Below are 21,996 nucleotides of genomic sequence, written 5' to 3' on the forward strand. Positions count from 1 at the left end.
TCTGGTTGAGTTAGGAACATTGCAAGATGTGGACTTCAGGACTAAAAGACTTTGGATGTAAAGGACTTTGGATGTGAAAGACTTTGGATATGAAGGACCTTAGATGTGAAGGACATTGGTACTTTAAAGACTTTAAGAACTTCAAGAGTTCCCCACGTTAGAAATATGAAGTTTAGTGGTTTTTGCTACAGTTCCCTCCGCAACCAGAATAAAATCCAAAAGTTCCTTACTTGCAGCCAAAGTCGCAAGGATAATGGCGACCAGTAGTACCAGCAATCCGCATCCCCAGCACGCCATCCGTCTCCAATACGAGCTCCTAGATCTCTTATCCTTCGTGACATACAGCTTCTCGCCCCTGAAACACAATGTCACCGCGAATTAAGAACGATCATCATCCTCCACATCGCTTCACCCTCATCCTAGACCCCATATTAAGCGTAATTTGTACAGCACTGTGCTTGTCCTTCTTCAGCGACCAGTATTAGAAGCTTCCCTAAACGAACAGACACCAATGTTCTATCTCTCACATCTAATTATTTCGTTCAGCTTCGTGTCGCTTATTCTACCCTGCTCTCGTTCGAAACGTTCAAGTCTGTTCTGGACGAAGGAACCGTGTGTTCCATGAAGAATGTGATTGTGTCCGTGTGTAGGGAGTCTCTAGTGTTTCTTTTATACACAGGTGTTAAGATGATTCGGTGACTGATGCTGATTTAGCGACTACGGGATTGTGCGAACCTTCAAGCGTTCTGAGTATCCTTTGCAAGAAAAAAAAACATAAACTTCCAGCTGGACTAGCCTTCTCTACGTCGTCACGGTGCAATCGCTAGGATCAGTGAATTGCATTCCATCTTTGGGAAGGATCAGACATTGAACTCTCGAATGCTTGTGAATTTCGTTCTCGTTGAAATGTGTCGTTTGGAAGCTCAAACCTAATGTGGTAATATTACGTCTCGAAAAAATTGTAAAAAGTAGGACGTTTCGAGTCTCTTTTCTTTTTAGGTCACTTGGGAGAATAACTAAGGTTGTTCTGGTGGTTAGGGATCCTGAATGTGGGGTGCAATTGTGAGACTATGGACGTAATTATAGAAATGGTGAACCTTAGGTTTACCTCTTAGGTTTACCTCTTAGATTTACATCTCAGGTCCACATTTAGGTTTACATCTTAGGTCTACATTTAGGTTTAGAACATCTCAAAGGTTAAGTCTATCATTTTGTTCACATCATGGTACTTTGAACGACATATTTCATTGAGAACGAAATTAGTGAACATCCGCCAATGTCGACAGAATGGTGGGAGTAGCAGGGGTGTAAGCAGGGTTAGTTCGCGATCGTGCGCATCCACCATTTTCATTGCTCCCTTGTTCCTCATCCTCGTAAGCATCCTTGAAGTACCTGAGGGCTGTCAGCCAGTGGGAATAGTCGACCAGTCCGGCAGCAGGGTCTCTCAGGCTGAGTCCCTCGCGGCCAACGCCGGGGCCCAAATCAAAACGTACTCCAGCCACGGTTGTTTCAACCTCGGCCTCGGGACCCCTGCTAGGTATCGTGACAACAAAAAACACCGTCTAACTTTCTACTCAGCTGGCCTGTGTACGTGTTTTGTGTGTGATCTTTGTGTATTTGCGGCGATCAAGCTCTAATTCCACTCTATCGCCCTTCGCGCGGAGGTTGCTCTAGTTCCTAACTTTTGGCGGAATTTGTCTTTAGGATTCATTTATGTGACGGGGATTTATGGGGGTTCTTTCTGTCTTTTTGGGAGATGTTGAAAAGGTTATGGTACGTTTGGTTTAGAGAATTATTCTTCTGTAATTTTATGTACATATGTACATTGCATTGGAGAGAATCTGGGGATTTTTAGAGGAGGTAGCTTTGCTCCTAGCGAAGGTCTCAGACTAGTTTCTATATATTTCAATTCTCGAAATACCTCAACCTCGATGTCTATCGAACGAGAAGCAAGCGAGAAAGTGAACTACGACACTATCTTGCAAACTAAAATAACACACTGACTGCCATACAACTTTAATTCAATTTAAATTGAATTCTAACTATTATTATTTTTACATTTATTAATTTTTACAAATTTCAATAAACATCCTTGCAATATTTTATTACCTTTATCAACAACAATTACAAGTAAATAAAAAGTCATAATACCAAGATTATAATAAATTTAATTTAATTTTGAATTAGATAAGCGTCCACTTAAAGGACGGTCATTTAAGTGGCAGTCAAAGTGTCGAAAACGTATTAAAGAGAATCTCGAAATATATAGCGTTATGTTCGATCAAAACACGACGAAGGACGATCATTTTTGCAATAGACGGTCATTCCCGTATTTTCCTATGAAATATTGTGACACATTCGTTTCGCAAGTTCTTCCAACGGTGAATGTAACCCGCAATATCCGAGGACCTTCGTTCGTTCCGCCAGTATCCGCAATTTTTTTTTTCTTTTAGTTCATACATTTGCATTTCCCACGTCTGTACACGATCGACGCGATCTGGATCGTTTTTCAATTCGATACGAACCGTCCAATATCAAGTTTCTCGGACGTGCTCGTTCCATATTAACTGGAGACATCATCTGATTGACACGCGTTCGTTTCGACGCCATCTTGATATGATTTTGTGCTCGCATTAATTTTACTTTTGATGATGCAGGGAGATACAGAAAACATTGCTTAATTTTAATTGTTATAAAAAGTTGATTTAAACATTTGAAACAATTTAAATTATTATTAGAAGATTGTTGCAATTTATTAAATATTATAGGAAAAGACAATAAATGTGTAACAAATTTTAGAGGTAGATGGTTGATTATAGGTAGACGATTAATTTTGAACATTTTTGATAATTTCAGTATTTGGTATTATTTTTATTATTATTTATCACAGTTTATCATATCAAAATTGCCTAAAAAATTGAACTAAATTAATTATTAAGTTAATTAATTTATAAGTAAAAGGTTTGCAGTACAAGTTTTCATAAGCTTTAAATAATAAATAAATTAAGTAAATCATCACATATAAACATTTCTAATAAAAATAATAGTAACAATGAATTTTGTTAATATTTGTATTTTTGTTAAACAATAAAATAAAATGATTGAATAGAATTCCAGTAGAGAATAGTTCAAAATGGCGGTAGATTTAAAAAAGAAGTATAATTATTTACTGTCAGAATGCAGGAATTGTTATAAGAAATGGAATTAGCCGTTTTACCATAAAATTTCCATATTGCAAAAATGTGAAGGATCTAGGAATATATTAGCATTTGCGAAGATCGAAGCAAAGAAACAGAGAATGGTAAATAAAACGAGTAAATATTGAAATTAATGGAACGAGATTGCGAATTTACGAAGCAGTGTCCAGTTTAGTGAAATCAACAGAACGGTTCATCATTTTCGTTTATGAGAACGAAATTGTTTGAATAATTCATGAATCTGATGTTGATGTTCATTTTGATGAAATCAGTTTAGTATGATGTCGAAATTTAATTTTTTGGATCATTAATTTTATGAGTTTCAGATTTTCTAAATTTATTTTTACATTTCCAAATTCTCTAAATTCCAAATTCCCCAAATTTCATTTTCCCCAAATTCCACTTTCTCCAAATTTCATTTTCCCCAAATTCCACTTTCTCCAAATTCGAAATTCCCCAAATTCCAAATTCCAAATTCCAAATTTCCCAAATTCCACTTTTCCCAAATTCCACTTTCCCCAAATTCCACTTTCCCCAAATTCCACTTTCCCCAAATTCCATTTTCCCCAAATTCCACTTTCCCCAAATTCCACTTTCCCCAAATTCCAAATTCCTCAAATTCCACTTTCCCCAAATTCCACTTTTCTCAAATTCCAAATTCCTCAAATTCCACTTTCCCCAAATTCCACTTTTCCCAAATTCCAAATTCCTCAAATTCCACTTTCCCCAAATTCCAAATTCCCCAAATTCCACTTTCCCCAAATCCCACATTTCCCAAATCCCAAATTCCCCAAATCCCAAATCCCCCAAATCCCAAATCCCCCAAATCCCAAATCCCAAATCCCCCAAATCCCAAATCCCCCAAATCCCAAATCCCCCAAATCCCAAATCCCCCAAATCCCAAATCCCCCAAATCCCAAATTCCCCGTATCCCACATTCCCCAAATCCTAAATTCCCTAAATCCCAAATTCCGCAAATCCCAAATTCCCCAAATCCCAAATTCTCCAAATCCCAAATCCCCTAAATCCCAAATCCCCCAAATCCCAAATCCCCCAAATCCCAAATCCCCCAAATCCCAAATCCCCCAAATCCCAAATCCCCCAAATCCCAAATCCCCCAAATCCCAAATCCCCCAAATCCCAAATCCCCCAAATCCCAAATCCCCCAAATCCCAAATCCCCCAAATCCCAAATTCCCCAAATCCCAAATTCCCCAAATCCCAAATTCCCCAAATTCCAAATCCCCCAAATCCCAAATTCTCCGTATCCCAATTTCCCCAAATCCCAAATTTCCCTATTTCCAATCTCGCAAACCCCCAAATTTCAATAATTATTATCCCTAAATATAGTCTAACAGCACCACATTACCCTCTTTAAAAAATCACCACCGTCCGCTTGTTTCTTCAAGCTCCTAACTTTACCTCTTCCGGCCTCGTTCAACGTGATTCAATATCGAACAGCCAAGGAAGTAGTCGAACATACACGAAGTATAAAAATAGAATAGACATGTTTAGGTGTTCTTTACCTGATGTACTTTCGATGTTCATTCACTGGAACGAAATATTCTTCGTAGGGGTCAGCTGGAACTTCGCAAGCTTCTTGACCCTTCGTTTGAAGATTATTGCCTGCGTAGGGCCTCATTGAGACTAGTTCCAAATTTACTGCCTCAATTTGCTCTTTTTTTCCGGTATCTGCAATAATAGAACAAGAGAGTTGTTATCTACATATTTTGATAAGGATGTGAAGTATTTGATCTGGTGATTTTAATGATAAGTTGTTTGTTTATGGTTTTGAAGTGGGTTATTTATGAGAGAAGGAGAGTGTGTGTTAAAAAATTAAATTGGGAAATTATTTTGTTAGTACTGGTTTGATTGGGCAATTATTTTGTTAGTACAAGGTTAGTTGGGAAATTATTTTGTTAGTAAAAGTTTAATTGGGCAATTATTTTGTTAGTACAAGTTTAATGGGTTAATTATTTTGTTAATACTAGAACAATTGGTCAATTATTTTGTTAGTACTAGAACAATTGGCCAATTATTTTGTCAGCACAAATTTCATGGGTCAATTATTTTATTAGTACTGGAACAATTGGTCAATTATTTTGTTAATATTAGAACAATTGGTCAATTATTTTGGTAGTCCTAGAACAATTGGCCAATTATTTTGTTAGTACAAATTTCATGGGTCAATTATTTTATTAGTATTGGAACAATTGGTCAGTTATTTTGTAAGTACAAGTTTCATAGGTCAATTATTTTGTTAGTACAATTCTAATGGGTCAATTATTTTGTTAGTACTAGAACAATTGGTCAGTTATTTTGTAAGTACAAGTTTCATAGGTCAATTATTTTCTTTGTAGAATTCTAATTGGTCAATTATTTTGTTAATGCTAGAATAATTGGTGAATTATTTTGTTGGTACAAGTTTCATTGATCAATTATTTTGTTGATACAAATTTCATGAGCCAATTATTTTTTAGTACTAGAACAATTGGTCAGTTGTTTTGTAAGTAAAAGTTTCGTAGGTCAATTATTTTGTTAGTACAATTCTAATGAGTCAATTATTTTGTTAGTACTAGAACAGTTGGTCAATTATTTTGTTAGTACAAGTTCCATTGTTCAATTATTTTGTTAGTACAAATTTCGTAGGTCAATTACTTTGTTAGTACAAGTTTAATGGGTCAATTATTTTGCTAGTACTAGAAGAATTGAAAATCTACTGATTTCCGATTCTGAAATAAATTAATTAAAATTCAGCACAAACAAAAATAAGTCAATTAAAATTGATTAAAAATAAAAATAAAATTAACCCAATCAACGCAAATAAAAATTGAATCAATTTAACCACGTACAAATACAAAATATAACAATAAAATTAGCTTTCGATAAAAAACCAACGTTCAACTTATTTTTCCTAAACGGAGACATTGTACCCCATAAATTGCAGCTGCATATTAACATTCATTCATTAGAGCATTAAATTACCCGCTCGTTTGTTGTTCTTTTCGTTTACAATTAGCATCGTTAACGGTACGTAACAATTAAATTTCACGCGTGTAATATAATGCAAAATCTTCAACTATATAACCGCGAATATTACTCAATAACAGTACATCGACTTTTGAACTATCCACATGTGAACACGCAATTAACTAACTTCTTCTCCTATTAACATCGATTTTACGGCACGCGAGGTTCCGCCCCGTAAATAAATACTTTGCCGCGATACTATAATTTCCACACCTGAAAATTACGTAAACACGCACTTAACAGAACTTTGGACGACCGTGTATGCGAAATTTTTATTTATTCTTTTATTACAGAAAAAGGGAAAAGAAAATGTATAATTTATCTTTGTTGTCGGTTGATTTATATGTCGATCGTTTATTGAAAGTGGTGTGAATACATTTTCATTTATTTTGGGAAAATTAAAGGTTAGCCTAACCTAACCTCTAGGTTAGCATAATCTATCCTGACTTTTAGGTTAGCATATATGCAATGGAAAAGTATAGGTTAATTATATGAGGACTGGCAATACAGAAATTTTACTGATTGATCAATTTATTAATTATGCTAACCTAACCTAACCTTTAGGTTATGCTAGTCTAACCTAATCTTTAGGTTATGCTAACCTAACCTAACCTCTAGGTTAGCATATATGCAATGAAAAATATAGGTTATTATATGAAAACTGGCAATACAGAAATTTTACTGATCGATCAATTTATTAATTATGCTAACCTAACCTAACCTTTAGGTTATGCTAATCTAACCTAATCTTTAGGTTATGCTAACCTAACCTAACCTCTAGGTTAGCACATATGCAATGAAAAATATAGGTTAATTATATGAAGACAATTCAGAAATTTTACTGATTAATTATTATGTAATTTGATTATAAAAATTTGTTTTAGGTAATTTAACTATTATAAAATATTCATGCAAATGCACTTACACTACTTTAAAAATAAACGGTTCCTTTATGTAACTTATCTTTGTATTAATATCATTTATCTAGCTTCCCATATAAAACAATTTATTTACGAAAATTGACTGGGTCAATTTTGACCCAGAAACGGGTACACTTCTCAGTGTTTATTTCTCTCAAGATCATCTTTTTGTGTACATAAAAATAGATAAATGTATGTGATATTGTTAAGTGGTCAGTCGGGTCAAATCTATCGATCATATCTCAATTCTAAATATATATTTTTTCTGTGAAGATTAGATAATGTAGTGAAGGAACTATTTATACAAAATTATATAATTTGGATACTTATACATATATGGATCACGGTAACAAAGGTGAATAAATAAAAATAAAATGCTATTGATTTTATTTTTACTTAATTTTAATTGATTTATTTTATATTTATTTTTATCAAACTTGAATTGATTTATTTTATTTCTATTTTCCTCAATTTTAATTAATTTATTTTATATTTATTTTTATCAAACTTGACTTGATTTATTTTATTTTTATTTTCCTCAATTTTAATTAATTTTATATTTATTTTTATCAAACTTGAATTGATATACCTCATTCTTATTTCTATCGAAATTGACTTGATTTATTGTATTGTTATTTTTATATAAAAATATTACATGTGTTCTAATTTTTTAATGTCCCAATTTTGTAAATTCGCCATAATACTTTTTTCCTCAAATACTTCCGAAACAATCCAAACGCAAGAACACAGGTTCTACAAATGATTGCGTCCCATAAAAGATCGAATAATAAAAGTTCTATGTTTCGAGCGAACCAAAGAAATATGTTCGAACGTGCGTAGAATTCGAAAGCAAGGTAGACCAGGGAGAAATAATACGGGTTGCTGAAATCTGCGTCGATCGCACGATTTTACCAGATATGATCGAGACGAGCCGAACTTTCGATCGTTAATTACTACCACCACCATCATCACCACCATTGGAACTTGCCAAGAAAAAGTCGTTCGAGGTCGGTGAAACGCGCGGAATATCTGTATGGACGGTCCTTTAACATTTTTAATACGTGATCAAAAGCTTAAAATTACTTCCAAATATATTAATATTGTAGATAATTTAGGGTGATGGTAGGTTGAAAAATATTGTAATAGATATTTGACAAATTTATTGTAGTATTAATTTAGTGTGGAATCTGGGAATTTGGAAATGGAGGTATTTGGAAATTTTGGAATTTGGAAATTTGGTACTCTGATCTGTGGATTTGGAAATTTAGGGATTTGGAAATTTTTTAATTTAGGGGCTTGGTAATTGGGGGATCTGAGAGTTGGTAAATATAGAAATTTGCTCACTTTGGAATTTGAAAATTTAAGTATTGGGGGATGTAGTAATTTGCAAATTTATGGATTTGGAAATTTTTGAATTTGGGAATTTTTAAACTTAAGGGTTTAGTAATTGGGGGATCTCAGAGTTAGTAATATAGAAATTTGCTTATTTAGGAATTTGAAACTTTAGGTATTGGGGGATGTAGTGATTTGCAAATTTATGGATTTGGAAATTTTTTAATTTAGGGGTTTGGTAATTGGGGGATCTGAGAGTTAGTAAATATAGAAATTTGCTTATTTAGTAATTTGGGGCTGTAGTAATTTGTAAATTTAGGTATTTGGAAATTTAGAAATTTAGGAGTTAATATACTAACAATTGGTCCTCCAAAAATCAGCTAATAATTTCTCAAAATTAGCCTAACTAATTTTCATCAAACTTCAAAACTTCACATAACTTCAAATCTCAAAACTTCACATAACTTCAAACCTCAAAACTTCACCTAACCTCAAACCCTAAAACTTCACCTAACCTCAAACCCTAAAACTTCACATAACCTCACCTTGTCATATGCAACATACGACTCTTCCTATCACATTCACAATAAATTTCCTAAACTTCCTCCCATTTCCTCCAAACTCACTCCTCTAATTAACTTTGACAAATCAATTCGAGATAAAAAGCAGAATTGCAAATGTCCGAAATAATGACTATGGTAATCCGTAACGAGGACCAAAGATGGAGATCCAGTTGAACAACACCGGTACACCAAGTTCCTTTTTCAATTTTGCAACTCATTTCAGAGACCCTGCTCACGAGTAAAAGAACGAAAAAAGGTGTGGTTTACGTAAGCGTAGACCACAGTCTTTCACCGACGAATGCAGAGAAAATTCTTCGCGACAAAAAAGCAACGCGCCTGTTGCATTTTTCTTCTTTGCGCGATCAGACGGTCGCGTGCAATCCGTTGAGCGTAAAACATAATCGTGATCGTGCATATTTGTTTATATTTGTGTGTAATGAATAATAGGGAGGTTTTTAATATTAAAGAAAAAGATGAGGAAAGTTAAAAATAATATTTTTTTGATACTTTGAAGTTTGTTAGTATGTTGGAGGTACTGAGTGAAAATAAAAGGGAATTTCTTAAATAGGTTTTATAGTTATTTGCTGTTTTTTAGTTTTATTTTGCAGTCTTATGTCATTAAAATATATTTAACTATGTTAAAATTTAGATATTACTTGTTGCAATTGTTCATCGATTATTTCGTGTTGAGAATAATATATGTATGAAACTTTTATGTAATGAGATATAGGAAACTTCAGGGTTTAAATTGATGTATCATAAGCGCCATTTTGTGAAAGTTTTATGTCATCAAACTAATTGTAAGTCAAACTTTATATGTCTTAAAAATTGGTCAGTGTTAGGTAGACATCGACAGTTGGCCATTTTGTATGAATAATATGGCTGAAATATATACGTGGTAATTTTCCTTGAGTCTCAAGTTTTAAATTGATGTATCATAAGTGCCATTTTGTAATACTTTTATGTCATGAAACTATGGCAACCTTCTTATGTCTCAAAAATTGGTCAGTGTTAGATAGACTCCGACAGTCGGCCATTTTGTATGAATAATATTAATGAAATATATACGTGGTAATTTTCCTTGATTCTTAAGCTTTAAATTGATGTATCATAAATGCCATTTTGCAACACTTTTATGTCATCAAACTATGTCAAACTTCGTACGTCTTAAAAATTGGTCATCGTTATATTAAAATCGACAGTCCGCCATTTTGAATGAAGAACATTACTAAAATACATACGTAGACATTTTCTTTGAGTCTCAAGCTTTAAATTGATATATCATAAGTGCCATTTTGTAACACTTTTATGTCATCAAACTGTATTACATTTTTTTATGTAACAAAATTAGTCACCATTATGTTGCAATAGTCAGCCATTTTGTATTACGAATAGTAGCAAACCATCATGACTGACTTTTACCGATCTCCAAACTTTAACTTGACATGTCACAAGTGCCATTGTGTAATACTATTAGGTAATTAATTACATAAGGTCTAAACCTTGTCAAACTATGTCAAACCATTTCAAATTTGAATTATTTCAAATTCTTTAAAAATCAAATTGTTTCAAATTGTTTCAAAGCTATCTTGTTTCAGTCAAACACCAAAATACACATATTCTCATAATCATATCAATCAAACAACTAACCAAACTTCTTCCAACAATTGGACCAAACATTCTCCCAATGTCATCATAAAAAATGAACCAAATATCAAAAACATAAATTATGAATTATGAATTATGACTCATAAATTATAAATTATAAAGTATAAGTTATGAATTGTGAATAATAAAATTAATGAAATGTACTCACCATTACTCTGCACGCTAGTCGCACTGCTATTAAGAAAACTCGCATCGTTATTATTCCCGTTTCCATGAACACCGTTCATCTTTGTTTCGGTTCTATCCGCATTGTTTTCTGGTAGTTCTATCTTCGTCTCGGTCCTATAATGAGGTTCCGGACTCGTTCTTCCGCCTTCCACGTGTTGCTGCGACACAAACGATCGTTGGTGGCCATTTTCTACAGGGATGCTCTCCGTCATCGACTTGCGATCCTGGTCCAAGGTTACCTGTTGCTGATTGTCATCTTGCTTCGTCTCGTTCGTAGAATCATCCTCGCCGATGAACGCCGGATTATCCATACCGTCGGCCGCCATCTTTCGCCTCGCCGGAAGCTGCTGCGCCCTCACCTGATAACGTTCACCCGGTATCGACTCTCATGCGTCTCGATTCTGTAACATTAAATATCATTTTCAAGGATTAATATTTAGGAAGTATCTTTGGTTTATGAGGTTTGTTGTTTTTTGAGAGTTTTTTAGACTGGTCGGTTTCTAGTTCTCAAGGTTTCAATTCCTTAAATCCCCAAATTCTCAAGTTTGCAATATTCTAAATTTCCTGTGTCACAAATCCCCAAATCCTTAAATTTAAAAATACACAAGTTTTTCGATACCTAAATTTCTAACTTTGCAAGCCCTCAAATCTTTTAATTTTCAATTCCTTAAATCCTCAAATTATTTAATTCCCAACTCGTTAAATCCCCAAATCTTTAAATCCCTATATTCTTTAATTTCCAATTCCTTAAATCCTCAAATCCTTTAATGAACAACCCTTTAAAACCCTAACTCCTTAAATCCGCAAATCCTTTAATTTCCAACTCCTCAAATTCCCAACTTTTTAAATCCCCATATTCTATAATTTCTAACTTCTTAAATACCCAAACCCTTTAATTTTCAACTCCTCAAACTCCTAACTCTTTAAATCCACATATTCTTTAATTTCCAACTCCTTAAATCCCCAAACCCCTTAATTCCCAACTTCTTAAATCCCCAAATCCTTTAATTTCCAACTCCTCAAATTCCCAACTTTTTAAATCCCCATATTCTATAATTTCTAACTTCTTAAATACCCAAACCCTCTAATTTCCAACTCCTCAAATTTGTAACTCTTTAAATCCACATATTTTTCAATTTCCAACTCCTTAAATCCCCAAATCCTTTAATTTCCAACTTCTTAAATACCCAAACCCTTTAATTTCCAACTCCTCAAATTCGCAGCTCTTTAAATCCCCATATTCTATAATTTCCAACTCCTTAAATCCCTAAACCCTTTAATTTTCAACTTCTTAAATCCCCAAACCCTTTAATTTCCAACTCCTCAAATTTCCAACTACTTAAACCCCCAAATTCTTTAATTTCCAACTCCTTAAATCCCCAAATCCTTTAATTCCCAACTCCTTAAATCCCTAAATCCCATAATTCCCAACTCCTCAACTCCCCAAATTCTCAAAACCCCAAATTTCTCATCCCTCAAGCCCTCAAATCCCCAAAGTCCCCAAAATTCCCAAATTTCAAATCACAAAAGTTCCAAAAAACAAATTAAAAACCCAAATACAAAATCCCAGATATTCCTCCAAAGGTTTCACAAGGAAAGGAAACCATGATTACATAATATTATAACTGAATATCTCAACGAAGAATCATTACCTGGAGTATAGATAAAAAATAAAGGTTTCTGAAAAGCGTACAAAAAGAACGTATTCTGCGAAGATTATTGAAACAAGTATCGCAAACTCGTTCTAGAAGACCAAGTCGTTCATAACGGATAAGAATATCAGGAAGATCGAGGAACGTGGACAGGATGTCTCATGGTTCTCACGTTCGTCTCGCTCATCTCGTGCGAAGATTCAAAATTGCCACACCACTGACGTCATCGGTCTAAATTGACGTTGCGTCTGCAACCATTTGGCGCGTGTTACATTAGCGAATGCAATTTTCTGCACGCCAGATGAAATTTCATTTTTAATTGGAATTTACGAGGCAAGGACGTTTTTAATGTGTGTTGGTTAAAAATAACTGATGAGAAAATTTTGCAAATTATTTTTAAATATTATTATTAAATATTAGATTTTAGATATTATTTTTAAAGGATTGCTTTAGAAATATTTTGGAGTACTTAGGAAAACTTAAGGGCAGAATATTTTATTTGATATATTGGATTATTTTATGAGTAAAATTAAAATGAAAGAATGTAGAGGTAGATAAAAATTTTGGCTTAAATTTTAATTGAAATGTGGGAGGACATTTTAGTCTATTTTGAATATAAAGGAAAAATATAAAAAAGTAATGAGAAACTATTTAAAATATTTTTAAAATGTAAGAACACAATTTTGTCCGACAATAAATATCCCATTTTATAAACGCAAGAATAATTTTAGATAATTATTCAACACTTTAGATAATTTTTTATTTAAATTTCAATTAGATGAAATTTTACACAGGAAGTTTTTATTAATTTTGATTAATATATTTATAAGAAATCAATTGCTGAAGTGTTCAGAAGTCGATACGTTGTAAAGGAAGTGCCCTAAGTAGAGGTTAGGTTATTACAGGTTAGAAAGCCGCATTATCTAAATGCGTTAAGCAGCGATCACAGGTTTTCCAGTGAAAATAAAAAACCACGAACGAAGAAGAACATACGCCAAGGAAGTAATTTGAAAAAATTTTCTTTCATTTTATCTGAGTTCCATAAAAAGTAAATCATACATCAATTTTCTGTAATTTAACCAAAGAATCTCTCGATTATCACGTTTTCAAATCGATACCTTAAAATTACGATATAATTTATTCTACCAGAACTCGTATAATATTCGCAATATGGAAATTTGCGAAATCGGACGTGTTCACTTTCAATTTCTGTCAATTATTGTTTTTATCTTGTATAATCATCAATCGTCATACGGAAGTCTTCGATTTTATGTAATAATCAAATGAATAATTCTGATACTTATGCAATGTTACCGTGGCGTATCGATTTCGAATGCGTATAAATACTTGTGCAGAAAGAAACTGAATGAATAGTGAACGAATTCAGAAAATTAGTATTACTTGTTATTCCGAGTTTATTCAGCTTTCGCTGAAATTTAATTTTATAAACTGATGAATTGCTTCACTTGCAATTGAAATATTTTTCTATTTCCTTAGAAATTTTTATACGAGATGTAGCTATTTTTAGTAACTTTTCAATGTATTAGTTTCTAGTAATTTTTAAGAAATGTAGCAACTTTTAGTAACTTTTCAATGTACTGGTTTCTAGTCATTTTTAAAAAATGTAGCAATTTTTAGTGATTTTCAAATGTGACTGTTTTTCAGTCATTTTTTTAGGAATTTAGCAATTTTCAGTAACTTCTAAATGTAGCTATTTTTAGTAACTTTTCAATGTACCAATTTCTAGTAATTTTTAAGAAATGTAACAATTTTTAGTGATTTCTTAATGTGACTGTTTTAAAATATTTTTTTAGAAATGTAGCAACTTTTAATTACTTCTAAATGCAGCTATTTTTAGTAACTTTTCAATGTACCAATTTCTAGTAATTTTTAAGAAATGTAGCAATTTTTAGTAATTTCTTAATGTGACTGTTTTTAAATATTTGTTTAGAAATGTAGCAACTTTTAATTACTTCTAAATGCAGCTATTTTTAGTAACTTTTCAATGTACCAATTTCTAGTAATTTTTAAGAAATGTAATGAATTTTAGTAATTTTTAAACGTGGCTGTTTTTGGTAATTTTTTTAGAAATGTAGCAATTTTTAATTACTTCTAAATGTAACTATTTTTAGTCATTTTTAAGTGTGACTATTTCTAGTAATTTTTAAGAAATGTAATGAATTTTAGTAATTTTTAAACGTGGCTGTTTTTGGTAATTTTTTTAGAAATGTAGCAATTTTTAATTACTTCTAAATGTAACTATTTTTAGTAATTTCTGAGTGCAGCTATTTCTAGTAATTTTTAAGAAATGCAATGATTTTTAGTAATTTTTAAACGTGGCTGTTTTTAGGAATTTTTAAACGTGTTTGTTTTTAGTAATTTTTAAATATGTCTGTTTTTAGTAATTTTTAAGAAACATAGCAATTTTTATTAATTTCTAAATATAGCAACTTCTAGTGATTTGATAAAAAATACATGAATTCCTAGTAACCTTTAAGAGTCAGTATCTCTTGCAAAAACTCTAACATTAAATTTTAATTTAATGAAACTAAAAATAAAAATATCGTTCCAGAGAAGAAATGTAAATTTGAGTAGCGTAAAAATTAATTTTGAAAAATATCTCAGCAATGATTGATTAGTTAAAATTCCCGAACGAGTTAACACGACCGTTTTGTCCGCCACTTCTAATGTTCTCTTCGTCATCGTTTCGTTTTCTGCGAATCCCCCAGTACCCTTCAACAAGAGTCACGGTCTTCCCAGCTCTTTTTTTTCTTCGATTTTGCTAAAACGTCGCGCCAACAAAAAGAACCGAGACAAGAAAAGAAGCAGGATAAGCCACGACTGCGGAGAAAACCATTCTCTCAAACGATCCACTGTTTCTCTACTTCTAAACCCTTTCATTATGATAATCCGTGAATGGCGTACAAATTAAGTCTCGCACTTCGGTAACCATTAATCATAGTACTAAAGATATTCGGTAGTTAACAAGTTCATTTACATTTTACGAAATATTTCGTCATTAAAAAAGAAATTGTCATTGGTAATTTATAGTTTGATCTAATTTATTAATTTAATTTTTATTTTGCTTTCTTTTTCATTTTTGGTATACTTTATTTTTTTGTAATTTTATTCTTTGTTATAATTCATTCGTCTAATTTTTACTTTGCTTTTTTTCATTTTTTATATACTTTATTTTACTGTAATTTTATACTTTGTTGTAATTCATAATTTGTTATATATAAAAATTACATATAATATTATTTATTATACAGAATATTCATTATTTTCATTCATGTCATATTAAAATTATTTCAAAACCTGTTTAATAAAATATACGTCTGCTACGTTAGATGACATCCAAATAAAATTGAATATACAATTTAAATAAAATTTAAACTAAACCTAATAATTTCTTCTCTATCGTTTTTTAAAATTTGAAAAAAAAATTATTGTGAAGAAACTACTCTCATATCGCTCAAAATGTTGAATAACTACGACGTGTCCTTGCAACATTACTCAGATTAAATTACATCATAAATTAACGTGTTTAAACCAAGGTAGAATGTGCAGAGAGACAAATTATCTGTACGTGGTACAGAATTAGCTGGCGAACTAAATCAGCTACATTCTCTGCTCTAACGTTACGTAAAGATCCTGCAGACGCTTTGCTCATCCTCTGGCGAAAGGTCCTCGCTCGAGTTCCGTTTCAAATCTCCCGCCTGAATATCGCGACTGGAATATTTAGCACTGAACTAATTTAGTTAACGAATTTTACTTGGAATCTGATTTATTCTTAGACTCTGTGAGTTAGAATGATGATCAATGGGTTTAATTATTAGTTTCAAAAGGAAATTTCAAAAGTATATTCAATATAACCTTACGAAAATAATTTTGCAACGCCATTTTATTGGTTATAGCGGTATAGAGGTTAGGAATTAGCTCTGTTCTAATTAACGAATATTATATTTTTATTTTAGTTAACGAATTTTACTTAGAATCTGAGTGAATTTTATAGACTAGAAGTTAGAATGATGATCAATAAGTTTAACTATAATTTTCAAATGGAATTTCAAAAATATATTCAATATAACCTTACAGAAATAATTTTGCAGCGCCATTTTGTTGACTAATGGTACCACAGCCTTAAGAACGAATTATTAACAGAATCTTGATTGTAAACCTTATTAGATTTTTTTATAAATATTAAGTTTATCAGAAAACTACTTATAATTTAGAAGACATAATTTATGAAAAAATAAAATATAATTGGTACTAAATTTATGAAGGTAAAAATGAAAGTAAGTTATGAAGGTATACTGGTCCTTCTTTGTCTAAAATATTTGCTGACTTGAGAAACTAATTTTATAGCAATGTGTCAGGACTTGAGGACATATGGTAAATTTGGGAATTCCAGATGTACTGTTTTATGGCAGCCATTTGAAGCTAGATGGAAACGGGAACTAGAGTCCTAGGGCAGTAAAAATCCTTTTATTGCTTAGGTTTGCCTAACCTTGGCAAATTATCTCTGTACCTAGTAACGGTACTCGGTACGTGGATGCAGACGAGACAAATTTTGTTTCGTAGTTCACTTTCTGTACATAGTTCACTTTGATTTCCATTTGTATTTTCTGTAATTTGACTTTATAACAATTATCGAAAATATTTGTTTTGTTAACAATTGTAGAGAATAATTGACTTGGTAATAATTATAGAAAATATTTGACTTGGTAACAATTATACATAGAGAATATTTGACTTGGTAACAATTATAGAAAATATTTCTCTTCATAACAATTATAGAAAATATTTATCTTCATAACAATGATAGTAAATATTTCTCTTCATAATTATTATAGCAAATATTTACCTTCATAACAATTATAGAAATCAAATACATAGAAATATTAAAACGAGATAACCTAACTATTCTACATTTCAGTCAATCTATATTTTTGCATCTATAAAGAGGAAACTTGATTAAAATTCAAGTTTCCCTTAACAAATATTATAAACAACGAAGATATATTTTCTATCAATATATTTTCCTGTACGCAATAGAATATTTGTCAGTTTCAAAGTAAATACCTCCACGTTATTAAAGTAATCATGTAACCGATGTTACCGAAAGCGTCAACGGAAGTCCCATTCATTACGTGCTTCCGTGTTTTCTTAATCCTAGCATAGTGCATTGTGGATTAAGTAGAAATTGGTTGTTTCATGTACGGTAGTTAAACTTACCAGTGTGTAACTTAATTAAAAATATAATTAACAAATAAATAAATATATGTAGTACTAATTAAGGTAAATACACAAGTTCTTCATATAAGAAGTGACCATATACATATAATTTTTTAACATGACACATACAAGAGTGACATGGGAAAGTTAATTAATTTTTTGTCCTTTATTTTTTTTTTAACATTTGTCATTTATTTGTTAACTTCATTTTTTATTGTAAAGTAAGTGACGTGTTTGTAATATCTTGACGCACTCATGACGCACATTAGAGTTCAGATAATTCATAACATCGTGACGCACTCATGACACACATCACAGTTCAGGTAGTTCATAATCTCACGACGCACTCATGACGCACATCATAGTTCAGATAGTTCATAATATCGTGACGCACTCATGACGCACATTATAGTTCTGATAGTTCATAATATCGTGACGCACTCATGACGCACATCATAGTTCAGATAGTTCATAATATCGTGACGCACTCATGACGCACATTATAGTTCTGATAGTTCATAATATCGTGACGCACTCATGACGCACATTATAGTTCAGATAATTCATAATATCGTGACGCACTCATGACGCACATCATAGTTCAGATAGTTCATAATATCGTGACGCACTCATGACGCACATTATAGTTCTGATAGTTCATATAATCGTGACGCACTCATGACGCACATCATAGTTCAGATAGTTCATAATATCGTGACGCACTCATGACGCACATTATAGTTCAGATAGTTCATAATCTCACGACGCACTCATGACGCACATCACAGTTCACATACCAACAAACCAAAATTATATTCACAAGTTTGACTCTAAAATTTAAGTCCACGCTAACGATTTGCATGATCAAGCCTCCCCAAATGCAAAATATACCTAACAGTTCAACCTTCCCTCTCTCTTTTAACACCGCAGTAATTAGCTACCTCTGACTGACGCATCTACCGAAAAAATCATAGGTTAACACTAGGTTCCCCGGCGTTCGATGTGCAGTTACTTCTGGATGCGAGATAAATACATACAGGATGAAACTTAAAGTACCGCACTACTTCATCTCTACAGAAGTCACATTAACAAAAGCATCCTAATCTCTGTAATTTGAAATTGAATCCAAAATGAGTCCTAAGATTGAATCTGTGAGATGGTGTTCCATGAACTAGTTGCTAAACGTCTCTTAAGTACTAGGAGAGACATGCAGATGCATTTGTCTGTTTGTATCATGTTCGGTCGTAATTTTCTGTCCTTTCGCTTGAAATTTTGAGAGTGGACCTTGCATAGATTTTGATGGCGGAGGACCCAAGAGATTACTAAGGAAGGTGGTCGAATCGATCGTTGATAGAAAACCGTGTTTGGTTTCGAGAAATTTTGACACGTAGAATCGATTGAAGCATGTTGAAGCTCTAGGACTCATCGTCGACGATACTTGGTTGACGTCGGTCGTCGTAAAATCAACGATAATCGCATTCGGTATCGTTTCCGACAGTTTCAGACACGTGTGATCGTTCAGGACTTCAAAATCTCTGGCTCTTGTTCTACCATAAAAATTTGAAATACACGCTCGAATTCGCTGAGGCACCCAGTCCGTAGAACCGCTACTATTAAGAACCACTAGTTAAGGAATCATGGATGTAGTAGGACTTATGGGACACCCTGTAGACGACGGTCAGACGAACGGACGTGTTCGTTGGTGTACGTGTAAACGTTGCAGGCATATACTGCACCGAAAGCGGTTGACCCTGAGAGAGCCAGGCACAAAGGACTGATTCACCCCGGGGCCAAAGAGAAGTCCTGCGAGGAAAGGAGCCTCGGCGTTCACCCAGGTCGACTTCGCAGGCTCCGTTCTGAACGAGTGACATAATCCTCTTCGCCAAAGTCTCCGTGCTGTTTGCGATTTAACCACCGGTTCACCCGTAATTGCTAACGTAATCAACGAGCGCCGGGATCAAAATGACCAATTTCGAGGAGATTGGACATCGGATTTTTTTCGTGGACGTTTGCGATATGGTAACTGGTTTCGATAGCTGAAAGGAAGGTAATTTGCTGCGGAGGAGTAGGAGTATCAGCAATTGGGAGTAGGGTGGGGGAAGGTGGGATGTTTTTTAGGTTCAGAGTGATTTATGGGGTTTGGAGGTTGGGTTGGAGATTTAGATGAGGATTTGGGGAATTGGGATTTGGAGAGTTTGAAGGTTTAGGATTTGGGGATTTGGAGATTTTGAAGTTTTAGAATTTGGGGATTTGGAGATTTTGAAGTTTTGGGATTTGGGGATTTGGAGATTTTGAAGTTTTAGAATTTGGGGAGTTGTGAATTTGAATGTTTGACAATTTGGGGGTTTGGAGATTTTGAAGGTTTAGGATTTGGGGATTTGGAGATTTTGAAGTTTTGGGATTTGGGGATTTGGAGATTTTGAAGTTTTAGAATTTGGGGAGTTGTGAATTTGAATGTTTGAGAATTTGGGGGTTTGGAGATTTTGAAGGTTTAGAATTTGGGGATTTGGAGATTTTGAAGTTTTGGGAATTGGGGATTTGGAGATTTTGAAGTTTTAGAATTTGGGGAGTTGTGAATTTGAATGTTTGAGAATTTGGGGGTTTGGAGATTTTGAAGGTTTAGAATTTGGGGATTTGGAGATTTTGAAGTTTTGGGAATTGGGGATTTGGAGATTTTGAAATTTTAGAATTTGGGGAGTTGTGAATTTCAATATTTGAGAATTTGGGGGTTTGGAGATTTTGAAGGTTTAGGATTTGGGAATTTGGAGATTTTGAAGTTTTGGGATTTGGGAATTTGGAGATTTTGAAGTTTTAGAATTTGGGGATTTGGAGATTTTGAAGTTTTAGAATTTGGGGAGTTGTGAATTTGAATGTTTGAGAATTTGGGGATTTGGAGATTTTGAAGCTTTAGGATTTGTGGAGGTGGAGATTTTGAAGTTTTAGAATTTGGGGAGTTATGAATTTGAATGTTTTAGAATTTGGGGATTTGGAGATCTTGAAGTTTTAGAATTTAGGGATTTAAAGATTTTGAAGTGTTAGAATTTGGGGAGTTGTGATTTTCAATGTTTGAGAATTTAGTGATTAGGAGATTGAAAGATTGGGAATTTAGGGATGTAAGTTAGTAAGTTTAATAATTTAGTAATTCAGGGATTTTGTAATTTATGAATTTTGAAATTTAGTGATCTAAGATATTAAATTTTCGACATTTTCAAATAGTCCAAACTTATAAATCACCCTATTAGGAAATTATCAAATACCATAACCTAACCACCCCTCTTTCAAAAACCCCCAGCACCTAATTCTCCAAACATAACCTTCTCTCTCATTAACAAAAATTCCCAAAAAATGAAAAAATACTAAAAGTCAAAATCACGCATCATAAAATCCTTTCGCATCATAAACTCTTTAATCAAATTCAATCTAAACCTTCCTCCATATTTAATCACATCCCAAATAGATGCACATAACCTCTAAAGTCCCAACCCAAAGAAACAAAGTAAGAGAAACTCCGCATTAAACATACTTGATGCAAACGTGTCTAAGTTGGAAATCGATTTATTATCCTCGGACCAGAAATTGTTTCAAGCTCGTCGTTAAAGGACATTCTCCAACGACATTGCCTATAATTTACGAGGTTCGCCTGCTGATAACGTTTCGCTCCGGCGAACTCGAAGACTTTCACCTTGATCGTAATCGGCAGGAAAATCTTGCGCAACTTTTCAACATTATCTATGCATACCAGGCGTTCGGTAGAAACCGAAATTCAACACGCTCTATTAGCACACCCTCCGTCATTCTTTATTTTTCACGCGTTCCGATCGCTCGCGAAAATTTCGCACGTCCTCCATGCGTGTGATGAATTTTCAAACTATTTTGATCTTTTGTTTTCATCAGTGTGGGATAGTCGTATCGATTATTTGCAAATTACCATTTATGGGAGAAGTGTGCTGATTTTAGTTGTTGTTAGGTTTTTGGGGATTTTGGGAAATTTAGAATTGGGGTTCATATTTTATTTTTTGGGAGAAAGTGGATTTTTGAGGGTGCAAGAAAGGGAAATCATTTTTGTGGTGTTTTGTATGAAATATAAATATGAATTGACTGTGTGAATTCATGGAGAGGTTAGGTTAGATGTTTTGCATGATATGCAATGTTTGAATGAAGTTTTCGATGTACAGAATTGTTAGGTTAGGTTATCATTTCAAGTTGCAATAATTAAATAGGAATTGACT

At 33.1% G+C, this 21,996-nt stretch overlaps 1 protein-coding gene across 4 annotated transcripts in view; it reads right to left on the reverse strand.

Annotated features, from left to right (window-relative positions):
- LOC100875619 (uncharacterized) overlaps positions 1 to 21,996 on the reverse strand; it is a 77,058-nt gene that overhangs the window by 12,359 nt on the left and 42,703 nt on the right. For 2 of the 4 annotated variants that reach the window (XM_076539699.1, XM_012285083.2), the window contains exons 2-5: positions 10,858 to 11,278; positions 4,723 to 4,888; positions 1,393 to 1,533; positions 231 to 355 (exon numbers count right to left, since the gene is read on the reverse strand). In XM_076539699.1, the coding sequence (XP_076395814.1) occupies positions 231 to 355; positions 1,393 to 1,533; positions 4,723 to 4,888; positions 10,858 to 11,203 (778 nt within the window). In that variant the 5' untranslated portion in view covers positions 11,204 to 11,278. The remainder of the gene's footprint in view (positions 1 to 230; positions 356 to 1,392; positions 1,534 to 4,722; positions 4,889 to 10,857; positions 11,279 to 21,996) is intronic. The other 2 variants (XM_012285089.2, XM_012285096.2) reach the window with 2 other exon arrangements.

This window comes from Megachile rotundata, chromosome 14 (genome assembly GCF_050947335.1).
Source record: "Megachile rotundata isolate GNS110a chromosome 14, iyMegRotu1, whole genome shotgun sequence".
Classification (NCBI taxonomy): Eukaryota; Metazoa; Arthropoda; class Insecta; order Hymenoptera; family Megachilidae; genus Megachile; species Megachile rotundata.